This window comes from Danio aesculapii, chromosome 1, assembly GCF_903798145.1.
Source record: "Danio aesculapii chromosome 1, fDanAes4.1, whole genome shotgun sequence".
Lineage (NCBI taxonomy): Eukaryota > Metazoa > Chordata > Actinopteri > Cypriniformes > Danionidae > Danio > Danio aesculapii.
The window spans coordinates 50,227,836-50,246,420 of record NC_079435.1 but is presented as its reverse complement, the minus strand read 5'-3'; the positions used below and the strand labels follow the sequence as shown (position 1 = coordinate 50,246,420).

Below are 18,585 nucleotides of genomic sequence, written 5' to 3'. Positions count from 1 at the left end.
AAATATTTATTTTTAGTATCATTAAGATTTACTGAGATTTTTATTGTATTTTTTTATTTTAATTTGTTGTTTTGGTTTTTCCATTTTTTATAAATATTTTGCGCTCAAATATCTTAGAACAGTAATACACAATAATAACTGAACGCATTATATGCATATCTTTTATATATTATAGTGTTATTTTTAGTAGAATTTATATTAATTGAGACGTTTATTATTGTAATTGTTTATTTAAATTTGTTGTTTTGGTATTTTCCATTATTTATAAATATTTTTCACTAAAATTATTTAAAACAGTAACAAATAAAAATAACTTAACATAATATGCATGTATATATTACAGTGTTATTTTTATTATCACTGAGATTACGATGTTTATTATTGCTTATTTAAGATGTTTATTATTGTTTAATATTTATTTTTGCTCAAATTATTTAGAACAGTAAAACATAAAAATAGTTTAATGTATCATATGTATGTTTTTTATATTATGGTGTTATTCTTAGTATCACTGATAGTTATTGAGACATTTTTTATTGAAGATTTCAATTTGTTGTTTTAGTATTTTTCTCTTTTTATAAATATTTTTTACTCAAATTATGTAAACAGCAACACAAAAAGTAATTTAATGTATTATATTATATATTATAGTGTTATTTTTAGTATAATTGAGACGTTTATTATTGTATTTTTTATTTAAATTGGTTGTTTTGGTATTTTTCATTGTTTAAAAATATTTTTCGCTCAAATGATTTAAAACAGCAGCACATAAAAATAATTGAACATATTATATGCATGCATTATATATTAAAGTGTAACTCTGAAAGCCAACTGGCCCAGTTGGGACTTAAACCAGCGAACTTCTTGCTGTGAGGTGACAGTGCTAACCACTGAGATACCATGCCACAAAAAAAAAAAAATAAAAATAAATAAAATTATATATATATATATATATATATATATATATATATATATATATATATATATATATATAGCTCAAATTATTTAAAACAGTAACGCATAAAAATAATTTAATGTATTATATATTATAGTGCTGTTTTTAGTATTACTGACATTTATTGAGATGTTTTTATTGTCCATTTTTACATTGTTGTAATTATTTTATTTATATTAGTTTTTTGGTGGTGTTTTTTCCATTATTTATAAATATTTTTTGCTCTAATTATTTAGAACAGGATAACATTTAAACAATTTAATGTATTACATGCATAATATATATTATAGTGTTATTTTTAGTATCACTGATATTTATTAAGACGTTCATTACTGTAATTATTTATTTAAATTTGATGTTTTGGTATTTTCCATTATTTATACATATTTTTCCCTCACATTATATATATATATATATATATATATATATATATATATATATATATATATATATATATATGTGTGTGTGTGTGTGTGTGTGTGTGTGTGTGTGTGTTATTTTTAGTATCACTGATATTTATTAAGACATTTATTATTGTAGTTGCTTTTCTCAATACTGGTCAATCAATATTTGATCAATTTATTATTTTTAGGTTTATATTTTAGTTATTTTAAAGACTCAATAACAAATAGATGGATGTTACTTTGAATACCTTAAGAAACATATATAGATAATTTCATTTCTGTATTTCAGTCAACATTTATTTTACAAATCTTGTACATAACTTTTTCACATTAGTTTTAGCTCATAACAACCATTAATTTAATATAATATAATGTAATGTAATGTAATGTAATGTAATGTAATATAATATAATATAATATAATATAATATAATATAATATAATATAATATAATATAATATAATATAATATAATATAATATATGCCCTTTTGCTGAATGATAATCTACAGACAAAAAAAGTCAGTAAAAAATTCCAATGTTATCACTGCTTTCATAAATTACAATATATAATGCAATTTTAGCTTACAAAGTCACCTGAATACTAAAAATTGTCATTATAATGAAAATCCACTATGCCTATTTCACAAAAACCAGCAAATCATTTTTAAATTCCTATTTTCCAACAGTTAGAACAACACAGCCTTATAAAAAACTCAACAATTGTCATGCATTTTCTCAGGCAACGTTTTAAGCGTTGGCAAAAGCATTTGAGAACCCGTAAACCAATTGGATCAAAAGTCATGCCGCGAGCCAAACAAACCCAAAGTCACGAAGCGCCAGTGAAGCTGACAGTGAAGATCAAACCTTAACATGATACGTCTTCCTGTGCAACATATCCGGTGATTGAGTGGCATCAAACGAACGGAACGCAGCCCGCCTGACTGTCAGTCCTTTAATTCCCCACCATGTGGACGTGTATGATGCAAAGAAAACGGGACATGAGCGCAAGGAAATGTATTCTGCCACCATGTGTCTACATGCGACGTGGATGAAGCTGCAGAATGCCAGTCGCGGAGGCACACTGGCCCTGTTGTTTGAGGCGAGAGTGGGCACGGCAAGTGAGGACTGGGTCAGAGCTGGTTTTTCGGAGAGAACAGAGGCTTCTCTTTATAGCCCACATCTTTGTCTGCCTCTTCATATTTAACTGCGTCTCTGCGCCGCTGCCAAACGCACATATCTCCCATTCCAGAGAGCAGCGGGCGACCGGGACAATGGAGCCGTCAGTTTCTCCAGCTTTCCTAATAAATGCTACATAAACTACAAAAAAGCTGATCGCGAGAATTTTGCTTTATGTCATACAGATTTTTCAGTATGAGGTTTATGTCCCGCAAAACATAATCAAATGCAAAACAGCACCAAATGCTAATGCAAATCTATAGTTTAGATTTTGTTCATTCTAATAAGGCTGAATATAATATAATATAATATAATATAATATAATATAATATAATATAATATAATATAATATAATATAATATAATATAATATAATATAATATAATATAATATAATATAATATAATATAATATAATATAATATAATCACTTTATTAGGTACACCTTACTAGTACCGGGTTGGACCCCATTTTGCCTTCGGAAATATTCCATATTGACATGATAGCATCACGCAGTTGTTGCAGATTTGTTGGCTGCACATCCATGATGCGAGCTCCCGTTCCACCACATCCCAAAGTGCTCTACCTTGTGACTGTGGAGGCCATTTCAGTACAGTGAACTCATTGTCATGTTCAAGAAACCAGTCTGAGATGATTTGCGCTTTATGACATAGCACGTTATCCTGCTGGAAGTAGCCATCAGAAGATGGGTACACCGTGGTCATAAAGGGATACACATGGTCAGCAAGAATACTCAGGTAGGCGTTGTGGCATTGACACGATGCTCAATTGGTAATAATGAGCCCAAAGTGTGCCAAGAAAATATCCCCCACACTATTACGCCACCAGCCTAAACCATAGATAAAAGGCAGGATGGATCCATGCTTTCATGTTGTTGATGCCAAATTCTGACCCTACCATCCGAATTTCGCAGGAGAAATCGAGACCAGGGAACGTTTTTCAAATCTTCTATTGTCCAATTTTGGCCAGCCTGTGTGAATTATAGCTTTAATTTCCTGTTCTTAGCTGACAGGAGTGGCATCCAGTGCGCATTCGCATCAAGGTTTGACATGTTGTGCATTCAGAGATGCTCCTCTGCTTACCTCGGTCATAATGAGTGGTTATTTGAGTTACTGTTGCCTTTCTATCAGCTCAAACCAGTCTGGCCATTCTCTGACCTCTGACATCAACAAGGCATTTGCGCCCACAGAACTGCCGCTCACTGGATATTTTCTCTTTTTTAGGCCATTGTTATTAAACCCTAGAGATGGTTGTGCGTGAAAATCCCAGTAAATCAGCAGTTTCTAAAATACTCAGACCAGCCCGTCTGACACCAACAACCATGCCACGTTCAAAGTCACTTAAATCACATTTCTTTGCCATTCTGACGCTCAGTTTGAACTACAGCAGATCTTCTTGACCATGTCTACATGCCTAAATGCATTGAGTTGCTGCCATGTGATTGGCTGATTAGAAATATGCGTTAAAGAGCAGTAAGACAGGTGTACCTAATAAAGTGGCCAGTGAATATATATATATATATATATATATATATATATATATATATATATATATATATATATATATATATATATATATATATATATATATATATATATAACACATGGTTTTTTAGATTTTGTCTGTAGCATTTCATACAAATAAAGTCGCCAGAATATCAAAATTCCTTTATCCATTTTTCACAAATCACTATGACTGTAATAATTTGAATACAAAAGGAAGCAACCTTCAACTTGAACTTCACTTCAGCTCCAAAAAGTGAATCATGAGAATTGAGTTTAACATTATTTCCCTATTAGTAATTTCATTAAAAGGTGCATGTCCTAAAACATCTGGAACAAACAAAATAACATCATACACTACTCTGTGCAGCTGTTTATAGCAAAGGAACAGTGCCATATTTATGTATTAAATGGGTCCTATTAAGCTTTAAAATTCCTTTAGTGTCTGTTTGAGCACTAAGAAGATCCAAAGTCCACTCCAAATTAGTTGAAACTCCCTCGAATGCTTCGATTATATTCTTGAGCTGTATATAGTCTTGAATATAGTATTGACCTTAAAGGATAGGCTCAAATCCCATAGGAGTTAAACAGTTGAGATTTACCATTTTTGAAACCATTCAGTCAATCTCCAGGTCTGATGGTAACAATTTTAGCCTAGCTTAGCATAAATCATTGAATCCGATTAGACCACTAGCATCATCTCAGTGTAAAATTACAAAAAATATTTTCAAAAATGTTCCTATTGAAAGCTTGCCTCTACTGTAGTTACATAGTGTAATAAGTCAAACGGGAAATGCAGGAGCCATAGTAAAAACAAAAAACATATGTATGCTAAGCTAAGCTAAGCTAAAAGTGCTCCTTCCAGACTCAGTACGGCAAAATTCAACTGTAGCTGACTTGTAAAATTAGCCTACTTTTAAAAATGTGCAGTGTTTCTTTAATTTAATACTACATGTAATACTATCTACGTTTTGTAAACTCATGGCTTTGTTAGCCTATTTTCTTGTTCTTTTAATTTAATACATGTACATTTTTACTATTAATTTAATATTTAACTCACGCTTATGTTCGTTTATTGTTGTCAGAGAAACTGAGGACATTTCTTTGTAATTACTTGTGAAAGCTACATGCTATTTCAATATGCTTATGGCCAAGTTGCCTACAACTTTGGGGTTTTTTTTGCAAGTTAATTTTTGTTAAATAATAATAATAATAATTTGTGTTTTTAGGGGCTTAATTGAAAAAATATATGCTTACTTGATTTGAAATCCTACAAGCACTTTGCTTCGTCACTGTATTGACTTGGTTTCTCTTTATTTTTGCGAAATATTTTGCTCATCAGTGAGATAATATTAGGTGCTTTAGAGTCAAACCTCCGTTCGTCTCCCCCTCAATGCAGAATGATAAATGTTCACCTTGCAGATGTGTGATGTAATCCAAGTGCTAACTGTTTGTTGGTGTACACATACATTTCAGAGGAATCGCAAAATGCAAAACCCGACCTGGAGTTGGAGATGAGCGACAACATATTTTAACAATCTGCTGTTAGTTACACATACCTGCCATTGCTCGAGTAAATGTCGAACTGTGGCAGGATTTTCCAGAAGTCCCTCCTTAAAGGTGGCATCTTGTAAGACATTGGCAGTGGTTTCTGCCTCCGTGAGCCAATTAAGGAATTTTTCCAGGTCCAAGTAGAAATGTTGCAACTGCCGAAGTCCGGCTTCCAGATCTGCCTCCTTGTCCCCTGCCCTGAAAAGGGTAATGACATCCTTGTTATAAAGAAACAAACCTGGTGAACTAGTACTTTTAATATTAAAGTGTGAAGAAACCCTCCAGCCGTGTGTGTGTATAGACTATCCTGTCACAAAATGCGGCGAAAATCATACGCGGTGAAAATCCTACATGACGAAAATAGTTTGATTAAGATGTTTACATGTTTACATTGGGAGAGCAGCATTTACCGTGGATCTTCCAGTCCATAATATAGTGATATTAATGTACTGTAAACTTAGTAACTAAGTCATTTTGACTAAGGTATGTCTTTAATGACTAAAAGAGTACTGCTGATGATACTAACTAACTTTGCCATCTGAATAAACAAACATTGAACAAGAACATTGATCACACACTTGCCAAATTGGTAGAGGACAATCAACACGAACTGGAACCGCGTCTTTTTTAAAAGAAGACTAGCAGCAAATCCGGATTTCACCATTTCCAGATGTGGAAAGCTCTCGGGTAAAAAATGATCCTTACAAACACAATTTTGTCACATGTTAGCAGACCACTGTAATCCACAAATGTGGGCCCGCACGTGAGCCCCGGGAAAATGGAAAACAAAACCTTCATTGTGGCACATTTCTAAATGCAACCCTGATGATCCATGTCTCTAATTAATTCTTCTTCTTCCACTTGTTGTTCCACGGTTGGCAACACAACGTGGTGTCCTTGAAGCTATATCATGCATATTAATGAAGTTGCTTAAAATAGAGCGCACTGATTGGTTCGAACAAAGTCTTTCTCATGAATTAATACTGAAAACTCAAAGACGTCACATTGTACCAGTCGGTACAGACAGCCAGTCTTCATGCTGGAGTTTACACAATGATCTCATCGCCGTGATGTAGCTTCAAATTTCCTTTTCAAACCGGAAATTCAAATTTGCTTAAAATAACAAAAAAAACAACCAATTTTCACTTTGTTTTTAGCAACATGGGACATATACATGACTGTCAACATATCAAAAAATGTGTTTTGGTGTTTCGTGACCCTTTAAGCACACTATTGGTGGACTAATAATTGGTCTATAAGCCTCCTGAAAACAATTGCACCTTAAAAAGCATTTGAAATAGCCTTTTATGCACCATCACTGTGCCAGCAGTGCATTATATTTCAGACTCAACAATGCCATAAATACTCCTTTTCAGTTTTTTTTGTATCATATGCAACCCCACTGGTTTCTGATGCTGGAAAATCAGAGATTTATACAGAAGCTCACCGCTTTTTGATGTTGGCCCAAGCCAGATTCATGCTCTCGGTCATTTGTTTCACTTTGCTTGTGTCGTCGTCTGCATAAAGAGTCAGTAGTTTGTTTGCCAGCTCATTGGTGACATTCATCTGAGTCTGCCACTGCTGTAGATCCTTAGAAAGTTGCTGCAATCCAATTACGTAGAATTTATTTAAAGCAATTACATGCGTTTATCTGCAGATCATATGAATGTAATTACCTTGACATCTGCATTTTGGCCTTTTAAATCTTCAACGCTGTGCGAAACTTTTTTCCAGCTCTCGAGTTTTTCATTAGCTTTCTTAATGAAAGGCTCCACCCTTTTTCTGGCCTCCAACCAATCACTGGAGTCCTTATACATGTTCTGCAGTGTAAGAACTCTGGCCGTCAGCTTGGCATGAGAATCTTCCCAATGTGCCTGTAACTTCTCAACTGGAAATAAAAAGAAGATGGAACATTTCAAGGAACAAATTCAGAAAAGAGCTTTAGTTGATTTAATGGATAATTACGGGGTGATAATTATTATGGTAATGAGAAAATAGGGTGGATGATGAATGGACGAAATGATGAAACAGAGAGAATAATGGATGGATGGAACAACATATAAACAATAAAGAAAACTGTTATAAAACAGATAGATCGATGAGAGTCGGGCAAAACAAAGCATAATGCCTTGGTGGATGAATGACAAACAAAACAAATAAAGAGAATAACAATAATGATGGATGAATTACAGACAAAATAGATACAGTAGAATAACATGGTGGGATAGTTGGATGGATAGACAATGACAGAAAGACTAAATGGATGGGTAGAGAATAGAGATAGACAGATAGAACGATAGAATGAGAAAACTATAGCAAGAACTATAGATAAAATGAGAGATAGTTAGAATAATAAATGGATAGAATGACAGATAGTTAGAATAATAAATGGATAGAATGACAGATAGGTCGAGAGAATGATAGAACGAGAGAATGATAGATTGAATGATAGAACGATGGATTTAAATATAGAACAATAGATAGAATGAAATAATGATAAATAGATAGAATAATAGATAGATGGAACAATAGAAGACATAGAACGATGGATTAAATGTAGAACGAAGATAGAATGATGGATCCAAAGAACGATAAATAGATGGAATGATAGATGAAACAATAGAATGATAGTTAGAAAGAATGAAAGAGCGACAGATAGATAGAATTAATAGATAGAATGACGGAGTGAAAAAATTATATACAGGATGATGGATAGAATAAAATGATAGATCGATAGATGATGGATGATAGAATGAAATAATGATAGCTGGATGGATAGATAGAAGGATGGGTAGAACAAAAGAAATATAGATGGATAGATAGATGCATAGATTGAAATTAAAATGATGGATGGGATGGATGGATTGGATGGAAGACTGAAAGAATGATGGATGGATGAATGGATAGATAAAACGGAAGAAAGATGTAAGGATATATAGATGGATGGATAAAACAAAAGAAAGATGGATGGATAAATAGATGCATGGATGGATAGAAGAAGAATGGATGGATAGGTGGATGGATGATAGATAGAACAAAAGAAAGATGAATGGATAGATGGATGGATGATAGAAGGAAAGAAGGATGGATGGATGGATGGATGGATGGATGGATGGATGGATGGATGGATGGATGGATGGATGGATGGATGGATGGATGGATGGATGGATGGATGGATGGATGGATGGATGGATGGATGGATGGATGGATGGATGGATAGATAGATAGATAGATAGATAGATAGATAGATAGATAGATAGATAGATAGATAGATAGATAGAACGAAAGCAAGATGAATGGATAGATGGATGAATGGATGTATGGATGAATGGATAGACAGAATGAAAAAGATGGATGGATGGATAGATAGATAGAACGAAAGAAAGATGAATGGATAGATGGGTGAATGGATGTATGGATAAATGGATAGATAGAATGAAAAAGATGGATGGATGCATAGATAGATAGAACGAAAGAAAGATGAATGGATAGATGGGTGAATGGATGTATGGATAAATGGATAGATAGAATGAAAAAGATGGATGGATGGATAGATGGATGGATAGAACGAAAGAAAGATGGATACATAGATGCATGGATGGATAGAATAAAGGATGGATGGATATATAGATAGATAAAGATGGATGGATGGATAGATGGATGGATGGATGGATGGATAGATGGATAGAAGGAAAGAAAGATGGATGGATACATAGATGCATGGATGGATAGAACGAAGTAAGGAAGGATGGATGGATGGATGGAACGAAAGAAAGCTGAATGCATAGAATGAAGGATGGATGGGTGGATGGATGGATAGAATGAAAGAATGATGGATGGATGGACAGACAGACAGACAAATAGATAGTACACCAAACATTTCATCATGTTGAAAGTAGTGTATTTTGCTTTCAGCAGTGTTTTGTTTTAATAGTAACATGACCTTGAGCTGTCTGGTTAGACACAATCCCTGGCCACAGTCATTGTTTACTCTCTGTATTATTTCAGGCATAGTTTCACCAAGCTGTTACAAATGTTGACACCTCAATAGCTGCACAAATTCAGTGTATCACTGAGAGAGGATATGGATATGGACGAGGTAAAGCTGACTTACTGCGGTCTGTAATGGTTGCCCGTGTCTCAGGGTTATTGGTTTTGTTCTTCAGGTTCTGAGCCGCAGTGATTTGTTTGTTCAGCTGTGGGCATCTTTGCTCCATGTCTTGCAGTGTTGACTGTTAGGGAGAGTCACAACACACAATTCTTTACTGCTGTAAGAGTGCCACCATATGAGTAAGTCCACTAGATATATTTGGTCCACTTATAAAAAGACTCATAACTTATATTTTAATGTAGTTAATTGATTAATTCAATAACATTATTGATTTATAACATATAAACATAAACATCCAAATCTCGTCATTTAAACATTGTACAACCGTACCTGTATATACCACTTGTAGTATTTAAGCCAGTGAAATTTTTCAATTGCATTCGCCACCTTCTCTCAATACCATTCGTCATTCATTTTAATTTGGACTATATTTAAATGCAATTATTTTGACAGAATATTCCTTTAAAAAATGTTTTTAATATTTGTTAATTTACTGCAATTCGGTCTAAGAATCAGAAATATTAAACACACACACATACTACCGGTAGACCCATGCGATCCTTAGGAAATCACACTAATATGCTGATCTGGTGCTCAATTATTACTATTAAAACCATTATTGCTGCCTAATAATTTTGTAGATTTGATTATGCACTGCAACTCAACTGTTGCTTTGAGATGGAGAATAAAACACAGAAAGTAATACTTTTATTCAGCTAGGAATAATTAAATTGATCAAATGTCACTGCAAAAACTAAAATTGCTAACTGCTTTCTGTAGTTTGGGTTCACTTTCACTAATTGAATGTAATTATTTTTGCTTCTAATTTCTCAATCAAAGTGGTCATTTTTAAGCATGGGTTAGGGTTAGAGAGAAAGAAAGAAAGAAAGAAAGAAAAAAGCAAGGAAGGGAGAAGGAAAGAAAGAAAGAAAGAAAGAAAGAAAGAAAGAAAGAAAGAAAGAAAGAAAGAAAGAAGCAAGGAAGGGAGAAAGAAAGAAAGAAAGAAAGAAAAGAAAGAAAGAAAGAAAGAAAGAAAGAAAGAAAGAAGGAAAAAGAAAGAAAGAAAGAAAGAAAGAAAAAGAAAGAAAGAAAGAAAGAAAAAGAAAGAAAGAAGAAAAAGAAAGAAAGAAAGAAAAAAAGAAAAAGAAAGAAAGAAGGAAGATGGATGAACAAGAAAACAGATGGAAAAAAGGAAAAAGAAAAAGTCTAGAAAGAAAGAAAGAAAAAAAGCAGACGGACGGATGGATGGATGGATGGATGGATGGATAGGATAGGATAGGATAGGACGGACGGACGGACGGACGGACGGACGGACGGATGGATGGATGGATAGGATAGGACAGACGGATGGACGGACGGATGGACGGACGGATGGACGGACAGATAGATAGATAGAGGGATGGATGGATGGATGGATGGATGAATAAACAGACGGACGGACGTTTAAGAAAACAATTATGGATGGATGGATGGATGGATGGATGGATGGATGGATGGATAGGATAGGACAGACAGACAGACAGACAGACAGACAGACAGACAGACAGACAGACAGACAGACAGACAGACAGATAGATAGATAGATAGATAGATAGATAGATAGATAGATAGATAGATAGATAGATAGATAGATAGATAGATAGAGGGATGGATGGATGGATGGATGGATGAATAAACAGACGGACGGACGTTTAAGAAAACAATTATGGATGAATGGATGGATGGATGGATGGAAAAGAAAACAAAGATAGATACATGGAGGGATAGACAGATGTTTTAGAAAACAAAGATCTCTCTGCAGGACAATCAAAAGTATTTTATTGTACAAACACTGACCTTGAGTTTGACCGTCATTTCGTTGATCTCGTCCAGATCTCCCACCATTACTCTCTGGGTCTGGACCATGTGATCCAGCAGAGTCAGCCAATCGTCGATCTCCGTCCAGGATTTGTTGAATTTGTCGAGAGCCGCATCTCCTGCTGCACTACCAGTCAAAGTTACAGCTGCAAAAATGACAAATGCTCTTCAAAACCTCAGCGACACACAACAGTCATGAATTTTAATGGCATATTATTGTAGCTTCAATGGCAATGATCTGATACCTGCGAGCTGGCATTTGTCTTTCCAGTCTTTAAGGAGAAACTTGAATGGATGTCCAATCTGCGCTGAGGACCGTCATACTGGCCCTGAGAAAACATCAATCCAGGAGAAGCGCATTTAAATAAAACCGTACCCATGAAGCTGACAGATGATAGAAGCGGATCTATTACATTATACAGTATGGTGATGGTAGATCGGACTGCAAAGTGTGCGGAGTGATCTAATTTCATAGCCATAGTGTTTCTGAGATCATATTTAATAATATTCTGCTCGATTACACACCTTCTCAGGCTGGCACGGCGGTCTCTCTTTTGCCAAAAGGGTTTCCACTGCTGGCTTCTTTTCTTTTACGTCATCCTCAAATCTACACAGAATGAAAATAAGAAAAAGATATAAACAACAATCTTCTATTAAAGGATTAACCCAATTTGTGCGCTGTAAAAATGGCCGTGATTTCAACAGTAAAAAACTTTTAAAATGCTACAGTAAAAATGTGTAACCTGGTTACAGTAGTTTTCTTATATATACGGTGAATTACCGTAAATTGACTTTCCCAGAATTCCCTATATGGCACATCACTTTTTTATGCTTTTTGTTGACATTCCTGTGGATCTTTTTAGTTGTTTCCCCATCAGTGATGTACATTAGAGATGTATGTTACATATAATGTTGATAAACAATGTTTATTTCATGACTTTAATTTATGATTGTTACCATACTGGTGTTTACTAGCTGTGTGAATGACACTGAGCACCTTCTACAACTGATACACTTTTCTACTTAAAGTTGTTTGTGATGAGCATTGGTTCAGTACGTAACATTCTCATTCCCAATCTGCATTTGGCTGTCAACGTGTCTATCTGTGTAACAAAAGATGTGTAGATTTGGTTATTCAAAATACAGACATATCTATAGATCAATGAAATACGGGTAGTTTACTGTAAAACTAAGAATTACCTTATGGTTTGTACTGCATTTTTAACGGTGACATACTGGCAACCACACAGCTGGCCGTTTTTAAAACTGTAAATTTTACGGATTAATTTTTTACAGCGTGTATTTATTAATTAAATAAGCTTATTTACTAAACTAGTTTAACTACATAAACATCTACAAGTAACATTTTACTTGTAACAAGGACACCGGGGTTATACCCCTGCTCTTAACGAGAAGTGCAAGGGGGTTTTTAATGACCACAGAGAGTCAGGACCTTGGTTTAACGCCTCATCCGAAATATGGCGCTTATTGAGAGTACAGTGTCCCCTTCACTTTACTGGGGCATTAGGACTTAGAGCACACAGAGACACAGGTTGAGCGCCCCCTGCTGGCCTCACTCTTTTTTTTTTTTTTATAATTCTTTTTTAGGGGGTTTTTCACCTTTATTTGGACAGGACAGTAGAGAGAATTGACAGGAAAGTGTGGGGAGCAGAGAGAGGGGAAGGATCGGCATAGGACCACGAGGCGGGAATCGAACCCGGGGTCGCCGCGAACACGCGGAGTGCATGTGTCTGTGCACTTTTCCACTACGCCATTGGCACCAGACCACTAACACCACTTCTAACAGCAACCTAGCTTTCCCATGTGGTCTCCCATCCAGGTACTGACCAGTCCCAGCCCTGCTTAGCTTCAGTGAGTAACCGGCCTTGGGCTGCAGGGTGATATGGCTATGGCTATGTTGCAAAAATAAAAATTACAAACATCAAATTTTAACTAAACTTGATACATTTTTTATGTTTTTCTTTTATTTTTGGACAGTTATCATAAATGAATTCGTTAAATTAGACTTGAATGACAAATCTAATGTACATGCACAAATATAAAATTGTTTATAATCTTATAGGAAATATTATCTTAAAAATAGACTTGTTTATTTTTAGTTATCTTTAGTAACATTCACATTATTTTAATGACCATGACAAATACAGCTAGTCCTAAATTCACATAACATTAAAGCTTCGACATTTTATTAATTTTTGTAATTCTCCCTTATATTTTATTTCTATTTTTATTTTTAAATAACCATAAATTAACATGCAAGCATAATTTTGTGTTAAATAATACAAACTATTGTTATTAAAATTTCAAAAATAAATAGAAATATCATTTTGTTGCATTAAACAATGAGAAAAGTAGAACAAATCATAAATGCATACATAAACAAAAAGCATTAGATTCTTTGAACAGATCACCCTATCACCTTAAAATAGAATCATTTCTCTTATAGTTTTATTATACAACATTAATAAAAAAAAAAGCGATTTTGCATTAATTAACAAAAGTGGTGCAATAGATCCTAAACAAATCTATCATAATCATACCACAAATTAAAATCAACTGAGTCAGACCGAGTCCACATTAACCAGTCAAAAACAATCTGAAATCACACACACTAAAATAAAGATGTACACATTTTCTCATAATTTCAGTAACTGAAAGAACTAATGATTTCCTGAACTCATTAGTTCCAGAGAAGTGAAACTCGTGTCCTGATGGGAGAAGCTACGATGAGAGTAGCAAACTACGAAGATGATGCTGGGAGTCTAATTAAACACACTGTCTTTGTCATCTCAATGTCCTCCCTTGGTGCAAATTTGAGACAAAATGACATCAGTTGACTTTGCTACAGTTTATTAATTTATTATTTTTCTTAAATACTTATTAAAAAGGTCAAACCACACATTATAATATAAAAGTATAACTTTTCCTCAGTCTTTGAAAAACCTTTTTGAGACCCTATACAGTTAAAGTGAAACATCATTAGCCTCCTGTGAATTTTGCTTTCTTTTTAAAATATTTCCTAAATGATGTTTAACAGAGAAAGGACTTTTTCACAGTATTTCCTATACTATTTTTTCTTCTGGAGAAAGTCCAACAAACAATACAACAAACATTATTTAATGTGACCTCGTGACTTTATTTATTTATTTATTTATTTATTTATTTTTGGTTCTTTCAACACATTTAAAAAAGGTTGGGACAGGAGCAATTAAGGGCTAGTAAGCAGGTAAATTGGTTAAATAATGATTTTAGTGATTGAAACTGATGATGTCAACAGCTACTAAAGCAGCATCCAAGAAACGTCTTCGAGATAGAGAAAGAGATAGGAAGACATTTGGATATTTCACACCTTCAACAGTGCACAAACATAATTAACAAGATTCAAGGAACCTGGAGAAATTCCAGGTCAAGAGCACAAACCAAAGCTGAACAACCGTGATCTCCGAACCCTCACTACAATCATAGAATCGCCATTCATCTAAAAGCTATATCACCACATGAGCTCAGGGACTACTTTGGCAAATCTTTGTTAAGTACCACATATACATAATTACACATCCACTAATGCCAGTGAAAACTGTTCTGTGCCAGAAGAAAGCCCTATGTTAAACAGTGTCCAGAAGCACTGTCGACTTCTTTGGGGCTCAATAAAATATGCTGCTCATGTATATTTTAACAAGACATTGCAAAACCACATTCTGCACATATTACAAAGTCCCAGCTGGGGAGGAAGATGATGCAGGTATTTGACTGGCCTGCCTGCAGTCCCGACCTGTCTCCAATAGAGAATCTGTGGTGGCATTTTAAAGCACAATATGTGACAATGAACCAAAATATGTGTTATTTAAAATAAAATGAAAACACAATAAATAATGTTTTGTTGTATTGTCTGCAATGAAATACACATCAAAGTAAATTTGGAAATCACTACTTTCATTTTTATTTGCATTATTTGCGTCTTATTTCCATTAAACAGAAATTAGGGAAGAAAAATACAAGGGAGCTAATAATTCAGGAGGGCTAAACTCAACTGCCTTGAGTTAAACATTACTGCATGAAGCTGAAATAAGACACACGGCAGTTTTATGGCAGCGGGAACATGGGTAGTGAACATATGTGCTGGATCACGTTTGTCAGATTACCTTTGGGTCCACTGCAGTAGGCGACTGCTCAAGCTGGGTCTTTGTATTGGAGGCCCAAATTGAGAGTCCTGGAGAGCTGTTCTTGGTACAAAGACAAATCCCTGAGGAGATCCTCGATTGTCTCTGCTTCTCAGGAAGATCAGTGGACACCTTTGGAGGAATAAAGAAAACATTTAGAGCTTTTCGGTAAATCACAGGAGGGGAATCTAAACAAAACCTGTCTAATCCATACTATCTTAAATCAAGAAGATAATAAAATATTAGAACAGAAACAACAGTATATAAGGTCAACACTTTACAATAAGGTTTCATTAGTTAATATATTTACTACATGAGCTAATTATAAACAATACTTGTATTAATCATAGTTCAACGTTTACTAATGCATTATTAAAATCCAAATTCATGCTTCTTAACATTAGTTAATGCACCATGAGTTAACATGAACTAACAATGAACGACTGTATTTTTCATTAACATTAACTAACATGAACAAATACTGTAATCAATGTATTGTTCATTGTTTGTTGATGATAGTAAATGCATTCATTAATACAACCTAAAACAAACCAAAGTGTTACCGAATATAATAAATAACACACTCTTCATAAGGACACAAGACTAAATGTTTTTCATCAAGGACATAAAAGTTGTTTTATCGTTACAAAATATAATCCAGGGGAAAAATATATCATTGGAATTGATATTGTAAATAAAATGGATTAATAAATCAAATACTGACTTGAGCTCTGTGTGATTGGTGTCACAAACAATAATTCAATCGTTTTTTTCATACATTCTGAATAAAACTAACAATTTTATGACACAATATGATGTTATTTATCTGTTTTACTTACATTTTCATAGTTTAGGGTAAATCAGTCATGATAGGACCTGGGGGAGGCAGAGGCTGTAGTGCTACGCTAATGACTGTTTAACTTAATGAGATATATTGTACACAGAGTTATTCTGTACTTCCATTCACAGCTTTAAGTCAGTAATCCAAAATCTAAATCACATGTAAAAGTTCACCTCAGTTTGCTGACATGATCTTACTACGAGTGCTCCAGTCAAAACTTCCATAAGCCGCATTTTACTTAGGATCACACACTGCATGTGAGTTAGCCACGCCCATTTATAGACATGGTGCGGTATACTCATGTAAACCTGCCGGTCCTATACTACCCAACTCACTCAGAGCTGGAATTGAACTGGCGATTCTCCGCATGAGAGTCAGTTGTTCTAACAAGCAGACTAAAGACCATGGCCTCTAGTGCTAGAGCACCTTTAAAGGTCAGAGGAGTGAGGTTTGCCTGCACAGCACTTCAGTAGCAGGCCTCTGCTACACTCAGCCCCCTAAACCTCACTTCAATCTGGGTCATGGCCCATGTAACCCCACCGGTCCTACACTACCAAAGCAGCTCTGAGCTGGGATTGAACCGGCGATTCTCCGCATGGGAGTCAATTGCTCTAACGCGGCTAAAGATTTTGACCTTTAGTGTCTGTTGCTAGAGCAACTTTAGAGGTCAGATGATTTAGGTTTACCAGCACAGTACTTCACTAGCTGGCCTCTGTTACACTCACCCCCCTAAACCTTACTCCCATCCGGGTCACGGCACCAACGTAACCCCGCCGGTCCTACACTACCCAACATGCTTTGAGCTGGAATTGAACCACCAATTCTCACTATGGGAGTTGGTTACTCTAACAAGGGGGCTAAAGACTTTGGCATCTAGTGTCTGTCGTTAGAGCCCCTTTTAGAGGTCAGATGAGTGAGTTGACCTGCACAGCACTTCACTAGCTGGCCTCTGTTACAATCACCCCCTAAACCTCACACCCATCCGGGTCACGGCACCAATATAACCCCGCCGGTCCTACACTACCCAACCAGTTCTGAGCTGGAATCAAACCGGCGAATCTCCACATGGGAGTCGGCTGCTAACTAGCCGGTCTCTGTTGCACACACAATAAAATAAAGAAAAATCTGTTGACAATTGATTCTGCTGTAATATATACTGTATCTACTGTCATACAGCTCTACATTCACCCACTGACTGCTAGCTAAGTAGCTATTAGCTTATCTTGCACATCAACAATAACTTAAATCTCACAATTAAATCATAATGCCCTCATTAGGCCGTTAACAAAAATGGCACTTGCGATAATAATGCCAAGGTCACAATATCATTGAATTTAATGGGCCTAAAAGATCAAGGAGGAAGGAAATGATTTCGATTACCTTCGCCCAGCGCATGTTGATAACCTTTAGTTGCTTCTCCAATGGTTTGACTTTATCAGTGGGGAGAGATGAGCCTTTGCTGTTGATCTGATGAAGAGCTTGCTTCCTGCTCGGCAGTTCCACCACCCGGCCTGAAGATTTTCACACACACACACACACACACCCCACACACACACAAAAACACATTAATTATATGCTTATCTTTGTGACTCGTTTTTGGTGATTCGCCTCATGGGAGAATTTGAATTTTTGGGGGGATATATTATGCCCCGCTTTTGTAAGATGAAAAAAAAATCCCTGGTGTCCCCAGATTGTGAATTTGTGTCTGTAAAGTTTCAGCTCAAAACCTCACAGATCATTTATTTTGCTTGTCAAATTTGTCCCTATTTAAGTCGGATCAAAGACTAACCTAAGCTAAGGTGTGACTTACAATTTTATTGGCTCTCTCAGATGTGTCACTATTGAATAATTCATAAATACTCTGTATCAGACTAAACCTTTTTATGGAGAGGTAAAGGGCAGACATTTGGAAAACTTTGCACGTTTCTGTGGTTTTCTTTAAAACCTCTGGCATACAAATCATATTAATATTAAAAATATTCATAGTAC

The 18,585-nt window shown here is 35.1% G+C and overlaps 1 protein-coding gene across 1 annotated transcript in view; it reads right to left on the bottom strand.

Moving 5' to 3' along the window:
* Positions 1–12,179, bottom strand: part of LOC130232235 (dystrophin-like) — a 56,004-nt gene extending 43,825 nt beyond the window's left edge. Inside the window, exons 1-7 of the mRNA XM_056462015.1 lie at positions 12,100–12,179; positions 11,820–11,903; positions 11,554–11,720; positions 9,721–9,838; positions 7,283–7,494; positions 7,054–7,208; positions 5,615–5,804 (exon numbers count right to left, since the gene is read on the bottom strand). Coding sequence (XP_056317990.1) covers positions 5,615–5,804; positions 7,054–7,208; positions 7,283–7,494; positions 9,721–9,838; positions 11,554–11,622 — 744 coding nt within the window. The 5' untranslated portion in view covers positions 11,623–11,720; positions 11,820–11,903; positions 12,100–12,179. The remainder of the gene's footprint in view (positions 1–5,614; positions 5,805–7,053; positions 7,209–7,282; positions 7,495–9,720; positions 9,839–11,553; positions 11,721–11,819; positions 11,904–12,099) is intronic.
* Between the last annotated feature and the right edge of the window lie 6,406 nt (positions 12,180–18,585).